The following is a 19,086-nucleotide window of genomic DNA, read 5'->3' on the forward strand; positions in this document are numbered from 1 at the left end:
CCCGCTGGGTCCTGTGCTGTGTTCTGCACTGTGCAAAGAGCTGATGATGGGGCCGTTTGGGGTGTTGTGAGGGGTGACCCCCACCGCCCAGAGCGATTGTCCCCAGCAGCCGCGGGCCGTGCTGCTCGGCAGCCGGCGGGAAGGGAGATGTGGCTTCTGGTGGGAAGTATTAATATAACCACAGGGGTCGATGCTTGTCCCTTGAGTCAAATTTGTTCCAGGGCACATGGTACAACAGAGAGACCCCTGTCCAGGACAAGGTGGGGACGTTTGGAGTTGTGGGTGCCTTCCCAAGTCACCCTTGTGTGTGATGGAGCCCATTTTCCTGGAGGCGGCCAAACGCCAGTCCCTGATTTTGCTTTGCTTGTGCGCATGGCTTTTTCTTTACCTGTTCAACCGTCTTTATCTCAACCACCGAGTTTTCTCACTTCTACCCTTCCAATTCTCTTTCCCCTCCCACGGTGCGAGCGGATTAAACCACACACGGGGTTATCGCCCAACCTGTGCGGTAACGCTGCTGGGAGGGCTCCAGACGCTCCTTTGGATGCGGCTGGCCAGAGAGCACGGATGTTTCTCTCCACTGTTCATAGTGCACTTGCCGAAGGCTGATTCTGCCCATGTGTTAGTTTCTAGCATCTTCTGGAGCTCCAGGCTGTGGAATAAAACAGAAATAATTGGTGATAATTAATTCTTCCTGACCATTGTGTTATCTCCAGTTTGCCTAAGTGATGTAGCTGTTATGATAGAGCTGTTGAAAACCTTTTGCAGACTACAGCAGAGCGCAGAGCACCACTGAGAAGTGGGTCTGGCATTGGAGGAAGCGAGACTTCCTCAGTCTTGGCATCAACGTTCACTCTGGGTTTGTTTGTCACACTTGTGCTCCCTCTGCTTGTTCTGACCAAGTGTGTTACTGTAGAAACAGGATACAGGAGAAGAGAAAGCCCGTGTGAATATAGTCTATAGATACAGCGTTAAGGTATGTGCATGTAACTACGGTGCTGCACAAAGACCGCGTCTCATGGCGTGTAGGTTGGTTACAGTGATCGTGGTTCTGCTGGTTTGTTTTCAGCTTTGCACAATGGAGAACGAATTTATTCTTTGATCTGTAAGTTAAGAACAAGACTGCATTACCTCATTACTTTTAAAGGAGCTCAGCAGGCAAACTTGTGCTATTTGTTATGTTGCGGGGATGATATAAAGAAATCCGGTGTTAGTAACTGTTCTTTAGTGGTGTCGGGGGAGCATTTGGCAATGCTGGCAGGTTGGGCCGGGGCACCGCGTTCTTGGTGGGCTCCCGGTTCTCATCTGCACAGGTTTAGCTGCCAGATGTACGCATTGGACTTCGCGTGGTTCGGGAACACCTTCAATAATCTATATTTAATTGCAGCATGTGAAATTAAACTTTGGTTCAGGAAACCAAGAGCCTTTTAGCTTTGGTCAGCTTGTTCAAACCTGATCAGAGAAGTTATGTAAGGAAGGGGTGTAAATCCCGAGCCCTGCAAAAATAAAGTTAATTTAGCAGTACCAGACTCCCAGCTCTGTTCGGTCACTGCGGGGCTGTTTAATGAGAAGGGAGGCACCAGTGTCACCTCATTGTCCTCAGGTGGCAGACACAGTGAAAGCAAGGAACGAGTTTTGCAGATGATTCCCACTGCAGAATCGCTTGGCTGGGGGCAACTCAGAGTTAGAGTTTTGCTAATGAAAATATGGTGGAGTTGCTACAAAACAAAACCAAAACCGAACCGCACCATGCAAACCCCTCAGGTTTGGGAAGCTGTTCATACAACCCCACAAAGCGCAGGTCCTTGAAGAACCTTTAGTTCGTGACTGGTTTGGTCTGAGACCCCAGCTGCTCTCCTAGGCCTGGCTCTGATGGGACGGCTCCAGCTGCACGGGCTCTGCTGTAACCTGCGTCTGCGCCGGCTGAGCTGGACACAGGACGGGGCTGTTTGTCTTCACAGAACAGGCGTGATTTCTCTGACAAGAAGTTTAATGGTATTGCTTAAAGAAAACCGAAGCTTTTTTTAGTAAAGATTTTGAAGTATTTTATTGATTGTTGTCCTATAAAATCATAGAAGTCTTTAATTCCTGAAGAACTGTGTCTGGCAACAGGAAAACTGGAAAATGCCTTTAAAAAACCATTACAGCATTTTTGGAAAAACTAGGTATGAAAAATATATACACTGTATTAAAAAAATCTGAATAACATTAATCTCTGGATTTATACATTCAGTTATGTGTTAAACATCTGCCCGTGTACAATAAAATCTGTTAAAATTTATTAGCAGTCTTTTCACTATGTTAAATAAGTCTTTTGTTCAATTTACAGTTTCTCTCATTACTATTTTATCAGTCCCCTTATAAATTAATTTACAAGGCTGTATAACCACTGTCAAGACCGCCAAGGTAAGTACTTTTGTACAAGGTTATTGCCGTCCTAATATATTTAAAATTGTTACAGAGAGACATCTTTATAAACACCCAATTCATTCACAAATCAACAGATCACAGCATATAAAACGTACAGCCCCTTTTAAGGAGACAGGGAACGGAACAAAGCGGAGCCTTGGGTAAGTGTTTCCCTCGCCTGACCGAACACATGTGCTGCCCGAGGCGGCAGCTGGGCCCGGGGAAGGTGCAGGTTTCTGGAACACAGGCTGTCACAGCTCCATACAGAAAAGATGCACTGAACTTTACCTTGTGGTGGGTGCCCTGTGTTCACACATTAAGTGGTTGTTTTTCCTGTGAAGTTGCAAAGCTGCAGTGCAGCGTGCAGTGCAGTGTGCAGTGCAGTGTGCAGTGCAGCGTGCGGTCTCTGCAGCAGCACATGAGGCGGCAGCAGTGCTGCTGCTCCCAGCGCTGTCCCAGCCAGGGACTGGTCACCTGTCACCTGCTGTCTGCTCCGGATGAGAACACCTGGCACCTTAACAAAACTTGACAGCTCGATCGTCTCCTCATTTTTGCCTGTGGATCCAGCATGGTGCTAACAAACAGCTGCTGAAGATGGAGGTGAACTGAGGTTCAGTTGAACTTTCTGGCTCCAGAGAAGGAAGTGATCAATTTCCTCCAGTGAAGGAGAGCAGAGACACTAAGAACAAAACCCAGAACAACGCACTGCATGTATTCTGCAGTCCCATCAAAACTCTTGCTCTGAAGCAATAACTTAACATGAAGACCTAGTTAAACACAAGGTAAACAGGAACAAAACAGACACATTTCCAGCAGTTCTACTCTTTCAAAATACCTCTGCTGAAATGGATCTTGAAATGGGCAAATCAACATTGCCTATCTTGCAGAGTTGGGCACCTCTTTATCGCTTTCAGAAACCCCTTCACACTGCAGCACGAGGAGGAGAACAAGTTGGAGCTGCCTGAATGAGAACGGCACAGCCCTGGAGCGCCCCGCTCTGCACCCCGCTCTGCACCCCGCTCTGCACCCCGCTCTGCACCCGCTGCCGGCTTGGCTGGCATGGGTCACAGAGCCAATTACTTCGTACAAAGCCCGGCCCTGGGTCTGTGCTGGACAAGCAGGCCTTTCTCAGTTACAGGCTTGGCTATTCTCATTCAGGTTACACACACATTTTCACACAGTGCCTAAGAAACTGGTTAAAATCTGCTGCTGGTTGAGCCAGGTTTCAGTTCAGAGCTCTCAAAATGCAGAACAAAAGGATGAGTACGTGAGTATCAGTGCTCTGTCACGCATCTCCACGCCAGCGCTGTGTGCGTGCGGCCGTGCCCGCTGCCGGCCGTCGGTGCAAATCTGGAGTGCAGGATGGAGGAGCAAGACCCGGCTACACGTTGGTTTCCAGTCCCAGTAAGCGGCCCATCCGTTCCATGTTCTTGTCGAGCGTGGCACGACACGTGATTTCTTTAGCGCACTCCATGGGAAACCAGCCCCTTTCGCCATCCCGCAGCCGCTCCCCTTCGTACCAACCTGCAGAGGGAACAGACCAGAGTAACAAACCTTCCCCAGTCCTGGTGAAGGTGCTTTGTCAGAGCCCTGGGTGGTGCACTTAGTCCTCACATATGTGATACTTGTGCCTGGGTAGTGAACAAAGTACCGGGTTAAGACAGGCTCAGCAGATTGTATGGCCAGAACAGTATGCAAAAATACATACTATATGAAAAAAGTGTGATCTATTTTTATATTGTAATTCAAATATATTGTTTGAAATAACATAAAGAATATAATATCATTGCAATCTGAAGGAAGCCATGCAGCACAGCTGATCGGATCTTTGATTTAATTTGTAATGTAGAATTACCATTGTAAATAAGGACTCAGCGCGTCAAGCAGCCCTGAGGCTGGAGATATTGGTCAGATCACGTGCGGGTCCAGGCAAGAACCGATTTTAATCTCGGGGTACCTGGTGCTGTAGAAAACGCGAGCAGGCCCCTGCGCCAGCCCCGTCCTCAGCAGGCAGTGACGCAGCGCAGGACTCGGGTAATTCATTATGGCCATTTCTCCTACTCAGACAAACTCATTAAAACCTCCGAGCTCTATGTTTTTTAGGCAGAATTCAGTTTCCTATTTGTGGCCGTTTCACATGTCAAAAGCAGCCAGCACACACCTGCTGCAGCTCTTTCTTTACCTGTATCGATTATATAACCTGAGAGGCGATGAGAGACTGGGGGCAGAGGCCGCCCCTCCGAAACCCCAACGCCAACGCTCGGGTTTTCCTTGGCAGCTCACCCTTTATTCATTGCAGGGCCAGCGCCATTAGGAAGCACGTTTTCCTGGCTGGATTCACCTGCAGTGCTCACAGATGGTTATGAACAGCAAAACCTTCACTCACCGTCACTGACTTTTTGATAAACCAGAACGACGTCCGCAACTTGAAGAGAGAGTTCATCGGACTGCTTCGCCGTGTAAGTTCTGATGATCTCCACCTGAGTCAAAGCTGTGGGAGAGACGAGCCAGGCTGAATTAAACAATTCATATTACCTTTTATGAAAATATATATGTCATTTATTCTACAAATTTCCATTCTAGACTATACACCCCTCAAGAAAACCCAAAGGAAGCAGCAAATCATGCAAACGGCTTCATACCTGAGTAATCACACGAAAACACGGGATGAACATACAAGGGAAGGGGTTTGCAGTTCTGCTTAACAGACCCAAACAACCAAGAGGAGCGTTAAAGGCTGCAGAGGGTGTTAATCGTGCGGAACGGAGCCCCACGCGGTGCTCAGCCCCCGGCGCTTACTGGTGCGGTCCCGGTCCCAGTCCCGGTCCCTGTTGGCGTCCGGCCCGGCGCGGTCCGGCCCCAGCGCCGTCACCCAGCGCGCTCTGTCGCTCCTGCAAAGCCAAACACAGCGCTCAGCTTCCGTGCTCTCGATCGCGCTCAAGGCTGCTCCCCCTTTTGAGATTATTGAAGATTTCCTGCTTTGGATAAAGGACACAACCCAAAACGTCCTTTCTCCTCTCTCAAAATATGGCCAGAAGTTTGACATTACTTCTAGTAATAGATTATTCAAACATATTAAACTATTTTAAATGTGTTCAAGTAGCAAAAGAAAAAGCCTATGTGCACTGGATCTACCAGCTTGATATCTCATATACCTTTAATGTTTTTTAAGCAATGCAGATAAACTTCTCCACTAGTGTCTGTAACTCATACTTCTTAGTGACCTTATTAAAACCAAAACCTGTCTAACGTACAAAGCATCTGATAAATGTAATACTACAATGTGAATAAACAGTACCACCGGCTGCCTGTAAGAACACCTGTAACATGCACTTAGCATGAAGAAACCACCAAACCAAAACGCACCAGGCAAAGCCAACCACGGGCCCACCACAGGCACACACTGGTGTTTCCAGGCCCGAGAGCAGCACAACCCCCCTGGGAGCCACCGGAGCCCTGACCAAGTCACCAAATCTCCCCTTGTATAAGCCAGGAAACACTGAACCAACCTCAGATTACGTGTGTCGCTGTTTCTGAGCTGAGCAAATGAATTAGCGAGGTTCTGAGTGCTACACGATACATCAGAGAGTGCAAATCACTGACAACGGATGCTGGGAGGGAGTGGAACAAGCTAAAGGAAAAAGCACACTAATCCCAAGTCAGCTCTTAATGGCCGAGCTGTAACAACTTAATGATTGTAACTTTGAATTTCTGCAAATAAAATTTGGACTTGATTCCCAAACCCAACATTCCAGCAGAGGAACAGATTTTCTCACGTTTGCTGAAGGGCTCTGCTCTCAGAACCGTCAGAATCACAGCACGGGAGCTGCAGGGTCCAATTCTCTTATTCCCCTTCCCCTCAGAGAAAGGTTTGTTGCTATCTTTGGGTGACTTCAGTGTTCAACTAAAAATAACGAGAACCCCATTCTGTCAAAGATCAGCAGCATCTGAAAGCAGCAGCAGATGTGGTTTGGGAACAGCCCACGGTGGCAGCAGCCGCCTCGGACGTGGGGCGCTGCCCGAGTCTGCAGGGTCAGCCTGGGGTCCTGCTCATCCTGCTCCATCGCCCGCCCCGGCACCGGGACACGGAGCACCCGGAGGGGAAACATCCCACTGATCACTGTGAGCAGAAATACACCTACAGTTCACGGGCATTTAATAACAACATGGGATTTAAAAAGCCCACAACATATGTTCTTCCTCGAAGATGAAACACCCGCGCACCCTCCTGACATCCGATACCTGTTGGTCCCCTACCAGTGGCCAGAACTACAACACAAGCTACTTCGGACATTTCGGTCATTAAAAGCGGGTGGTACTAAACTTGTGCTTCAACCAAACCAAGAAAGTCTATGTACAGATTTGCATGAGCTTCACTTTCTGGGCTTTTGTTAGAAACTGGGGTTATTTAGACTCCTCTTTTCCTTTCCTTGCAACCGTTCTTAACAGGAAAACTACACTTCTTTCAGACAACTCTGAGAAAAATGGGCTAACACCAGACCATCTCCACGTTTAAATACGTATTTCTTCATCATCTCTTTATACCATGTATTTTGTGCCTTATTCACAGGGCAATATGAAGCTCCTGACCTAACACAGAGACTTTTGTCCTTGGGAACCACACGGCACATGAAGTGACAAACACCAGCAAACTGCTGGAAATCTCTGCATCGATAAGAACACTGAGGTTGGACATGTGCAGAATTCTCCTCAATGAGTGCTTTAAACCAGCCAGCTTGGGCTGGCAGCTGCACAGCCTTCCCTTCCCTTCCCTTCCCTTCCCTTCCCTTCCCTTCCCTTCCCTTCCCTTCCCTTCCGACCTGAAAGTTTCTGTCCCTTTGGGATACATGATAATACTCTATAAAAATAGGTAAGATTCAAATAAAGTCATTATTTTCTGGATCTGTTCCTCTGAGTGACAATCTGCTAGACTGCTATTTATATTACAAACAGTATAGAGCAAATCAATAATAAATCTGCGGAACAAACTGTCTTTTGATAAGAGGCCCAGACAACTAAAAACGCACTGCATTTTTTCCTAATAAAAATGCATTTCCAAACAAGTCTGAATTATCTTGCTTTATAACGAGATCTTTAACAGAAATCATTCATGATCTGTAGTTTCTTTCAGGGTTATTCTAAACCTAAAACTGTTAAGTTTTTCCAGGCGGGGCTGTCTGCAGGACCCTGTTCCCATCCTGCACCCCAACAGATGGAACCTTTCAGTTCGGGTACCGGCACCGCCACAACAAGACGCCCGTTGTTGCTGTCCTAGCGCAGAACTCTCCCAGCGGCGCCAGGACCCGGGGCACATCCATCCCGCTCGGCGCCGCCCAGCTCGTCAGGGCTGCTCCCACCCAGCCGTCCTGTTTTAATTAATAACTCGCTAATGGCTGCTCCGGGACAAGGGCGTTCTGCACTCAGCCCCCAACAACGCTTGCCTGCTACCACCGTTCTGCCTGTTCCCTCCTAACACCGCGCTCTACGGACAACACGGTGTGAACACAAACTGCTGAAGAACTGGCAATCAGAACAAGATACTTCAAACCAACAAGGAACAAACCAGCGCAGAACCACAGAACTCCCATCACATTTAAGTCATTTACAACCTAAGAGATATTATGGTTTAAAAAAAGAAAAGGAAACGGAAGTTGTGCCACATAATGCACGTGGTAAGCAAACACAATCTAACGAGGACACATTGCCAGACGGACGGTTCTCACTGGTCATCTGAACTACAAAAGTGACCTGCGTATCTGAGCCATCCCTGGGCTTGGTTATAGCAGGAACACGATGGTTTTTAAATACCTAAGACACCTGAGAACTGCAGTCCAGCCCCAGGTCTGCTCTGGGAGTTCCTGCCAGAACCCCTCTAAACCCCCAGAAATCCAAACTGCTCAAGTACCTGGTCCTGAAGCCCTTGTTTGCCTCACCAGTAACAACTACAGAGGATCCAGCAACCCCTGATGGGGGTTGGCGACCTCTATGGCATTGCAATTCTTGGCCTTAATAGCCAAACTAGTAGCACATCATAAGATACCCAAGTTTACAGAATTGCAGCACACAAGTTCAATTTTCCACCATTCCCGCGCCACGAGCTCGAGGCCAGAGCAGCGGCCGGGTGCACTCACTGCGTCTCGGTGCCCAGGAGCAGCTCCACGCTGTCCCCGGCGTGGTTGCTGCGCACCAGCAGCCGGAAGAGCTGGGCCGTGTTCTGGCTCTGCCGCGTGGCCGAGGACAGCGCCGCCGGGGCCAGCGCCGCCGGGGCCAGCGCCGGGACGTTCCGCGCCGGAGCCAGCGCCGCAGCGTTCCGCGCCGGAGCCAGCGCCGCGTCCTCGGCGCACGGCTGCACCGCCAGCTGCTCCCGCAGCGCGTAGTCCGTGACGTTGTAGCTCTCCTCGCTGCAACAAAGACGGGAGGAAAAAAGGTCAGTGTTTGATGTTCCACTCGGGAAGCGAACGCGAGTCACAGAATCCACCTTTCACTGCGCGGTATGGCACAACTCTTCTGACACCTCAGATCCTCATCTTTTTGTTTTCAAAACTACCGATTTTCCAAAATATAAACGATGTCAGTTTTTAAAGCCTGCAGAATTTCATTTAGTGACCCAGTTAAATTACTTTGGTGTCCTTGACAGGGTGTCAGTTCAACTTAACTCCATTCAATCTGAAAGAAACACAGTGGTTGTATAGAATTGTGCTGCTTTTTTCTTCTGTAGCTTCAAATGAACAACTGACCTTAATTTTAGAATTGTATAGGGAAAAAGAAGTAGTTTCCTTTCCCTGTGCCTGAAACTATGGGTATGTATACTGCTTCCCCCATCCTTATTTTAACAGACGGACAATCACTGTTCACCTGCAGGTACACAGCATAGTCCAACCACTATTTTACAACATTCTGAAACAGAGCCTGACTAACAGTGCATTTCAAAAGCGGGCAAAACGCTCCGCACACCTCACCCTTCCGACAGCGCTCTGTACATAAATACACCGCTCCAAGTCTCGTTAATAAAGATCGCGCATTTCCAAATTCTTGAAGCCATGAAACATCACCAAAGAAACAATTACAAGAATTTACAGCACTTAATCAAGCGCTAGCAGCTGCTGACGAGGAAGCAGCAGCCAGCTGGGAAGGCCTTTTGATTGCACTGAAGCTCGTGAGGGTATTTCCCAAACTGTCTTACATGCACTTGCCAGTTTACGGGGTTGCGGCAGCCGTCTAGAACACCGCTAAACTCATTACTCTGATTTCATGCACGCTTGTAGAGTTGTTCAGATTTAGCGTCCTACACTGATACAAGAAGACAGAAGAAACCTGCTTACATAGGCACAAAGGCAGTTCCCCCAAATCCTGCTCATCTGTCACGTTTTGCAGTACATCAAATACACCCAACTACACACGCTCCACCTGAAACTAAAACCCATTTATACCCCAGTCTCAAGCAATGAAAAGCGATGCAAAAGCTTCACATTGCTACGGTTCATGAAAATACTTTACATTGAAAAAAATACTTGAGGAGATTAATTTTGGTGCCAGAGATGCACAGAAAGCTGAGCACTGAACCGAGAAACCAAATCCCAACCACCTGGAGCTGAAGCCCCGAAGGGACCCTCCCCGCTCCGGCAGCTGCACGTGTGGGTCAGCCATGGTGTAAGAAATGGGGCTGAGGACTTGGCTCTGTCGGGATGTACTGTGCCCGTTTTGTGAGCTGCCAGGGAAACACCCGCAGACACCTCAGGAGCTGATGGAGCAGTCTCTATAATTCTTGGGTTTAATCCTTCAGAAAATAATTGCTGAAACACAACTGAGCAACATCACAAACCGGGAGCTGTTGCCGATCTCCGTGACTCATACAGCACTGGAGGAATTTCTCTATTCAAGTGACGACGGGTTTACAGATCATATGTATTTGTGGATTTTGGGCATTAATAGTTTCTGCCTGTGCACCTACTGCAAAACCAAAGTTCTTGTTTCAACAGCAGGGGATGATTTTACTTTTGTTCTGTGAATTAAACACCTGAAATGGGGTGTTCTGCAGTACAGGTTTGTACATTCTCAAAAGTGGAGGTGTCTGAAGAGGGGCGGGAGCAGAGTCCCCTAAATCCAGCCCCAGATTCAAACGAATTCACTTCTCTACAACGAGATGCTACGGGTCATTGAGGACAGCGGTTTCAAGTGCCAGCTGCAGTAGAAGAAGAAAAAGCTTTTATGCTTCATAGTTATCTGACTCTCCCTCTTAACATACATAATGTGAGACAGAAAGGGTGTGTTCGGTGTGGGGTAGGTGGTGGGTTTTGTTCTGCTGTGGTTTGGGGGTCGGTGGTTGGTTCTGGTCAGTGCAGTGGTGCAGTCTGAGCACCCTGCGCTTGGCCATGGGCAGAATGGGCAGGGCCAGCGAGGGAGGCTGCTGGAGCTCTATGGGAAAAGGAAGAGTCGTCTATACATGCTGCATTCCTTACCAAGCAACCAGTCCATACACCTGCATAACCAAGTCCTTACTCACCAATCAACAGAGAAAAACCTCTACGAATCCTTCCTGTTTCTTCTCTCCACTCAGCAGCACAGTCTGACGTGAAGCTACCGCACAGCTCGGGTTTGTTCCCCGCGCCGCGGTGACGCCCACGGCTCTGCCCTTCCAGACACAGGCGCTGAGCACGGGTACGGCGCCCAACGGGAAGGACCGTTAACACCTTCTTTAAAACCGCTGTGCTCAGCTAATCCAGCAGGGCAATGTTCATCTTCAATTGGGACTTGATCTCCCTTGCTAAGGGTTTTTTCAGGTTTGGAACAGGAAACAACAGGACTATTTTAGGACACTTTGCAGGGAATGCCTGCAGATTTTCGAGACGCTTTGATGAAGACCAAGTATCTACGGGTGCCATACCAGCTGTTCAGGCCACCTGCACCCGAACAGAGAGCACAGGGCCAGTCTCCCTGCTTGCTTTCCTCCTTCCAGCTGCACTGCTCCCAAATCCTGGGTGTTGCACAGCAGCTCGTGTGTGTGAGTGAGTGTGAGTGAGTGTGAGTGAGTGTGAGTGAGAGTGAGTGAGAGTGAGTGAGAGTGAGTGAGAGTGAGTGAGAGTGAGTGAGAGTGAGTGAGAGTGAGTGAGAGTGAGTGAGAGTGAGTGAGAGTGAGTGAGAGTGAGTGAGAGTGAGTGAGAGTGAGTGAGAGTGAGTGAGAGTGTGCACCTCCAGTTACAACCCCAGCACCCGGAGAACAGCCGTGGTGTGCAGGCAGGTGAACAGGGAACATTCCCAGCAGCACTGACCCCCGGGGCCGCTTCGGGGTGTGAGCTCCAGCTGCATTCCACTGCCTGACAGGGCACAAAGCCACTAAAACAGACAGGGTTCCAGCGGTATCCTTAGGGGATTATGGAGAACAGAATATTCAATACACGTACACCCATTCAAAAATCAAAGCCTCGCTGGAGCTCACCCGCAATCCTCTAAAAGCACTCAGGATGTAACCTGGTGGATTTTCTGAACACCTGGATAAAGCAGCTTCTTAGCTGTATAGAACAGAACTTTATTAATTCTGGAGTTCTCTGCAGAACACAGCGCTGGCCCACAGCAGCTCTGAGCATTAACTACTGAAACACGTAACCAGATCTCTGTGGCCCCAGGAGGGCCCGTGGAACAGAAGGAAGCGTTTGCCTTTGGCAGAGCTCAGAGCCAGCCGTGTTCTGTTTTTAGGGTGCGATTCCAGAGACACCAGCTCCTCCGGCCCCGGCCTGGGGCGGCGTGTCCTGCTGGAGCTCCAGGCCCCGCGGTGCCGCTCACCAGCACGACACAGCCAGAGCCACCGCTCCAACGCAGAGACCGGCAAACTCATCAGGAGGACATACACATGAACATACAAGTGGTATGTGTACTTACACTAAGTATTCTGTGTTCTAATTAAGCACTAATTTCATCATACTTTGTGGAACTTACATTGCGTGTTACTCCTTACGTGAGAATGCTGCCTTCAAATGGCAGCGTCAGCACAGCCTCCTGTGCCGGAGGTGACAAAAGAAAAGAGGCCAGAAAAGGAGCAAAGAGAATGAAACAGAAGGGTAAAAAACTACCACAAAGCTGAAAGAATAATACATGGATGTTTAGGTTCCTTAGAGTCAGGCTACACTTGGCTCTTTGCAGACGAGTCACACATTTCAAGTTAACGTACCAACCACAGGTGCTCCTGTGGAGCTGGATGAGGCCCTGGCGCTGCTCCCCAAGGGCCCGCCCGGGTGACGCTGGGGGTCGGGGAGCAGCCCGGACGTCACCCGGCGCTTGGCTCCAGGTGGCCACGGGCACCCTGTGTGGGAAAGAACCAAAGGCCGGGCTCCAGGGTTTGACGCCCTGCACACACCTGCACCGCCGGCTCTCTGCAAGTAACGCGTTCAAGTTCTACAGCTATCAAGAGAGTCTATTTTTTAAATGACATATTGAAAAAATCTAAACTCCATTTAAACTACTTAATGAGCAAGAGAAAGCAGTTAAACCTTGTAATTTCCTATCAGGAGGTGAACTTGTAGCTGAAGAAGATTATGATGATTAAAGAAGTCTCATTACAACTACAACATAAGTGCGGAGTACGCCTGTGTATCCACCAACACAAGAGCTCCCTTTATCTTTTTACAGCTGGAATGTATCAGTTCTCCTTAGGAAAAGGCTCCTGGAACACGCGCTCACCCCGTATTTACAATGCAGTTGTTCAGTGACGATTGTGGCGCTTGGAAAGGCCCCAGCGCCGCAGACATGAGTGGCACCGCACGCCGGGCCCGGCCGCACTGGCAGGAGTTACTGGGTACCAGCGGCTCCTCTGGCAGGCACCAAGCCTGGCTTTACTAGGCCAGGACCGAGCCGTTCCCAGCTGCGAGCCCGAGGTTCTGCATATATGGCAAACTGCTCAGACGGGAGAGCTGGAGATTCGCTTTTGGGTGAAGATCAAACAGCATGACTGGAGCACTAAGTAATTAGTATTTTTAGCACAGTAGCGAGGAGCGATTTTGTGCAATGTTAAGAATCTTCTGAAACACAACTGCTCAAGTGAAAATACAAACATTTAAACTCAACTAGCAACAAATATTTCTGTGCAGAGCTGTGGTGTCCATGGGAACACGGCGGGTGGGAGCACAGATCCCAAAGGCTCCAGTGTTCTCTGTAAGCTCGTGGAGTCGCCCATCCGCTCGTCTGGGGTCCTGGGAGCGCGACACCCAGTGTGACCGTGACACCCAGCACAACTGTGGCCGAGGGGCTTCTGGGGTCCTGGGAGCACGACACCCAGTGTGACCGTGACACCCAGTGTGACCGTGACACCCAGTGTGACCGTCACCGAGGGGCTTCTGGGGTCCTGGGAGCGCGACACCCAGTGTGACCGTGACACCCAGTGTGACCGTCACCAAGGGGCTTCTGGGCCCCTGACAGCATTCGCTTCCAACAGCTGGAAGTTGTTATCAATCAAACCCGAAGTCTGGATAAAATACGTTGTTATACAAATCTGTTTTACAATCTGGAGGAGCCATCACATAGGAAACCAATAAACAACGTAACAACACCGCTAAGATTTTCTCACTGTTCTCCCAACTCCACCAGTGACCAGGGCCAGGCTGTGCAGAGAAAAGCAAGGGGCTGTTTAAAAGGGCGACACCACCGGGCCGTCCTGCAGCGACTTCTCGGCACCGGCACAGCAACGGCTCAGCACCAGCTTTCGCAAACTCTGAACCTCGGAAACACATCAGGAACGTGCTGGGGAGAAACCTGTTCACGCCTCTTCCCATCTTCATTAATAAAACCCTTTCGCTTCAGTATTTTCCCCCTCCATTTTCATTTTGGTTTCTCTTTGCTTAGACATTAGCCTTTTCTTCCCGGATTCTGTACCATACCTTGTTCCTCAAAATTCATTTAAGTTATGGATTTGAAGTTTCACAGATGGGCATCTTGTAAAGCGGCCAATCCACACGCAAAATAATTGTTCTTCAAAACAGGTTTTAGCCACAAGAATAAGGTTTGTCTATCAAGTATCATCTAAAAGCAGAGGATGTAAATTCGATTGAATTTGATTATTCTAAATTTACCCTACAATGTAGTGATACAACTGTAAACGGACACTGCCAGAAGCTGTGTCCTGTACCTCACTGTGAAAACCAAACCCTCTGGAAAGTGCAGAGGATGAAAACCACTCCTCGATTCTTCCTAAACTTCTCCCTTTGTAAGGCATTAAGGATGAACTTTAATTTAACAATTTAGAATTTCAGTTGCATTTGCCAAAAGTAAAACCTGTTCGACAAGGAGCAATTTCTCATTTCTAAATGCAGTCTGATAGAGCAACAGGAGAAACTCGAGCAACTCCAGAATTCAGCTGCTCGCTCTCAGACAGAGCACGTTACAACACAGAAATGGCTTTGCAAATGTTTAGGGACGCTCTTACCTCTTCTTCTTGGTGATAATGAGGACATCGTTGAAGAGGAAGAAGTAAACCTGCTGCTTAGAAGTCCTTTTAGAAAAAAGCCCAGTGTCTTCTACATACGCTGTTAATTCACCTCTTTTCACCAACCACCGTGAAGAGGAAACCAGGGGAAATGGCTGCAGAGCAAGAAAATAACATTTTAATCCTTCAAAAGTAAATTTTTTAAAAAGAAAATCAGATAACAGTTGTATATATTTGGGGAAAAGCGGCCGACTGGGCACTGGAAGAGCACAAGACGGGACAGCGGTTGCGGAGGTGTGAGCTGTGTTTGTCACTCCCAGGCCCCAACGGTGCCACCGTCCTGCTGCCCGTGGCTTCACGGACCAGGGACACCGGGCGGGACGGTCCCCAACACCCCAGCCACACAGCGGCTCCATCCACCAAAATACCCAAACCAACATTAACCCCCAACAACACCAGCACAACTTTTCTGGTCCAAACACTTCTGAATCTTAATTAAAAATGCAATTCTACAGATTGGCCGTGTAGAAAAGCGACACGATACGTGAGCAGCGCCTCTTGTATTCCCATGGAACACTCCACAGCTACATGGAACCAGACAAAGTTAAACAAAAACCCCCAAACACTGTGAGGTTGAGCAAGAACAGGAATAGTTTACCTAATTTATAATGGATATACAACACAATTATAGCTCCATGGTGATGGTTTTACAGACAAAAAGTACTTTAAAAACATCTACTTCACTATGAACTGAAAACTCCTCTAATCTGTCCTGCGAGTTCCCCACATTTACCTAAGTGCCTGTATTCCAGAGGCAGCTTGGTTTTGTTTCAATATTAATTTTTCCTTAATTGCCAAGAGTACATCGTGTGTAATACCATCTCCTTTCTATAGAAAACAAGCTGTCAGAACTTAAAAATGTATTGGAGCATGGCCAAGGCAGCCCTTTCTACGCCAGCTGGCCAGCTCTCCAACTACAGGCAAGGTTTATATATTTTTATATATATATATATATATTTATATATTAATGTTTATAAATATATAAAAGGTGAGTGCCACGAGGATGGAGTCAGGCTCTTCTCAGTGGCAAACAAGGATAGGACAAGGGGCAATGGGATCAAGCTGGAACACAAGAGGTTCCACTTAAATTTGAGAAAGAACTTCTTCTCAGTGAGGGTAACAGAGCACTGGAACAGGTTACCCAGGGAGGTTGTGGAGTCTCCTTCCCTGCAGACATTCAAAGCCCGCCTGGACACATTCCTGTGCGACCTCACCCAGGCGTTCCTGCTCCAGCAGGGGGATTGGACTGGATGATCTTTTGAGGTCCCTTCCAATCCCAAACATACTGTGATACTGTGAAGGTTTAAACCTCTATGTGGTTTCTGTCAAGATGCACAAAGGGAAAAAACCACATAAAACTACAGCAAATGCAGCTGCAGTTGCTGTCAGGGCTGGGCCGGGGGCAGCGCATCCATCCTCGGCCACAGAGAAGGAAACACCTACAAACCCTTCAACCACCCGCACACTGTGCCATTCTGCGCGAGCGGTGACAGGACCGGCACACACGTCGTTGTCCGTTAGGTAAAACAGCACAGAACTGCTGTGTGTGACATCCTGGGTGCTGTCACTCCAAGAGGGACAGGGGCGACTCTACAAAGACAAACCCAGAGTCTGGACATACCTCATTTTTCAGTAATTAATACTAATTTATTCTCTTTAAGATGTATCTATCCCAACAGCCTCTGTCCCTGAAAGGCCTCACGCTGACGCTGAACCAGTTGGTGCCATGTGCCAGTCCGTGGTCACTCCCCGAGTCTCCGGGGCCTCAGCTGCCCCAGAGCATCAACGTGTCCTCCTGGATGGGAAAGTCCCGGCAGCCCTACAGCCCACGATAATTCACTTTGTGCTGGCAACGAACCCACCAAAACTTCACATGCAGTCAGAGCTACTGAAACGCTACACAATTCAGAGTCAGAAATATCATCGTCATACCTTGATTTTGAACTCCAGCTGGGAGTTAATGGTGTACATCATTTCTGTCCTCTCCATCTTCCGAGCGCCTTCGTTGCACAGACGCACCAGCTGGAAACCAGACATGGATTTAACACATCTCATGTACTCGAGGCTTGGAATACAAACTTGGGTTTGTTTCTAAAACGCACTTCTGGGCAAACACAACACTTAGAAAGGAGCTGAAGTTTCCAGGCTGGGTCACACACAGTGTTTTCAAGCCTGGACTGAATGTGGCCCCGAGCGCCCCTTTCAAATGCCATTTTCAAGCACGCTGCATTTTACTGAACCTGTGCACATAAAAACGGGGGCACAGACAGAACGCCTTGAAAATGCATTTGCCCTGACCCTGCACCATCGTGCCCGGATCACCGACCACCACCGGGCCCCTTCCATAACCAAACACCGCTGCAACTGGAGGAGACTTCCCTAGGAATGAACACTCATTGAGGCACAGAAACCATCCCTAGTGACCTTTCCTAAATAAAACACTGCAGAGTTTTTATGTTTCAGTGCTCTTCCCGCTTGCATTATTTACACATGGAGAACACGCATTTTTCCCTTAACACGTGCAAGAACGTCCAAGGCCCAAGGTGACGTCGAGTCCCAGTGCGCAGAGAAACCTTCTTTTTGTTCCCATACAGCATGCCCAGTGCTGCGCGCTTCCCAATGGCCTGCGATGCTCTATAGTTCCTGACAGTCTGAGATCTTGGTAGCAAAATAATATACACTCTTAGATCCTTAGGTTTTCTTTTCACACCACCACGTTCTGTTTAAAGAGTTTTCTGTTTCCAGAATATTAAACAGATTGGCATTTCCTATCCACTAAAGAAAATGGTGATCTGATAACTCAGGTTCAAATAGAAGGAACCAAAATTTGCTACCCAAGGAAGAGCTGTTCAAATTCATAATCCCTGCATGGAAATGGATTTGTGCTCTTCTTCCTCCACCGATTTTCAGCAAAAAATCACAACGATGGGAACAGGAAACAACTGCCAGCAGGTGATGTGGTTAACTCACACCAAACGCAGAAACAACGCTTACGTTTGCTTGGAACGCTCACACTCTGTACTGGCAGGACAGTGCTTTGGCTTTTTTGTATTTCTGTTGGAATGACTGGCAGCAAACAGCAAGTTTCCCCAACTGCACAACCAAACAGGCGAACAAAATGAGCAACAAGCATGAAAACTTATTCTCAATGGGTAACAAAGCCCAGGAGCAGCCACTTCTCCCCGTGGATTTCTGCAATGACGGAAGCAGGCGGTGCAACTTGGGAAGGAAATCGGTCAAAGCAGAAAAAATTCTGTATCCAGATGAAGCTTTTAGGAACATACCTTGCTCACTTCTTTCAGAGCTTGCTTGCAGTTCTCGTATTTGGATGAATCCTTCGGAGTTTTCTGACAAATAGTCTGAAATAGGAGGTCAGTTACTTCAGAGGACTGAGCAGCACAGATTGGAGCAATTACCGAATTTACAGGCATATTCATCAAAGTCAAAGGGGTGAGGTCACAGCTCGGAGCGCCCCACGCCGGTGGGAGCGCGAGTGTACCAGCACAGCGGGCTCTGGGGGTCACACTGGCACCCGCAGACCCACGGGCCTGCAACACCGGCTGTGGCAGGACCTCACGCAGCCAAGCGAGCCTCTCGGGTTCACCTCTAATCCCAACACCACACAGAATTTCTGTGCTAGGTTCCTCCTTGGTATCGGAATCATTTTAACCATTTACTGTCCAATTTTTCTATTAGAATGCCTAAATATTTAACTTTTGAATAGTGGATCGGGAGGTACCAATCACAGCAATCAAATTGTACAGTGCTTCATAATCAACAGACCAGGATCTACAGCCTGGTACAAGAGGATACGAAGCCACTGGAATGAACTAGGAATTGACTATCAAAGAATGTTACCATGAAAAGAATGTGCACCAAGGAAAAAGAGAAAGTAAGTCTGTTCTCACATCCATCAGTAAGGGCAGCCGCGTCACCCTCTGCATGGGCAGGATGAGGAAGGAGATCATCGGCAAATTCCGGCAGTCTTCGTGGGACTCGATCCGTGATAACGCCTCTTTGAACGCTGGATTTGTGGCTCTGGGGGGGAAAAAGGGGAGAGAATTAAACAGTATGTTTTACTAAAGAATTGTGAAAGTTGCTATATTTTAAATAAATCCTGATTTTATTAATAGCAAAGTGTGATTTGAACGAGTCACCTCAACTAAACCTTCAGCTCTATTTATTTAGATGTGCAAGACCAATAC

The 19,086-nt window shown here is 48.3% G+C and overlaps 1 protein-coding gene across 1 annotated transcript in view; it reads right to left on the minus strand.

Annotated features, from left to right (window-relative positions):
* Window positions 1-2,019: 2,019 nt before the first annotated feature.
* The window catches only part of ARHGEF26 (Rho guanine nucleotide exchange factor 26), a 38,126-nt gene continuing 21,059 nt past the window's right edge, over window positions 2,020-19,086 (minus strand). The window contains exons 7-14 of the mRNA XM_065844451.2: window positions 18,790-18,919; window positions 18,166-18,240; window positions 16,814-16,903; window positions 14,822-14,976; window positions 8,541-8,810; window positions 5,209-5,300; window positions 4,796-4,900; window positions 2,020-3,933 (exon numbers count right to left, since the gene is read on the minus strand). Of these exons, the coding sequence (XP_065700523.1) occupies window positions 3,791-3,933; window positions 4,796-4,900; window positions 5,209-5,300; window positions 8,541-8,810; window positions 14,822-14,976; window positions 16,814-16,903; window positions 18,166-18,240; window positions 18,790-18,919 (1,060 nt within the window). The 3' untranslated portion in view covers window positions 2,020-3,790. The remainder of the gene's footprint in view (window positions 3,934-4,795; window positions 4,901-5,208; window positions 5,301-8,540; window positions 8,811-14,821; window positions 14,977-16,813; window positions 16,904-18,165; window positions 18,241-18,789; window positions 18,920-19,086) is intronic.

Source organism: Patagioenas fasciata, chromosome 9 (assembly GCF_037038585.1).
Source record: "Patagioenas fasciata isolate bPatFas1 chromosome 9, bPatFas1.hap1, whole genome shotgun sequence".
Lineage (NCBI taxonomy): Eukaryota > Metazoa > Chordata > Aves > Columbiformes > Columbidae > Patagioenas > Patagioenas fasciata.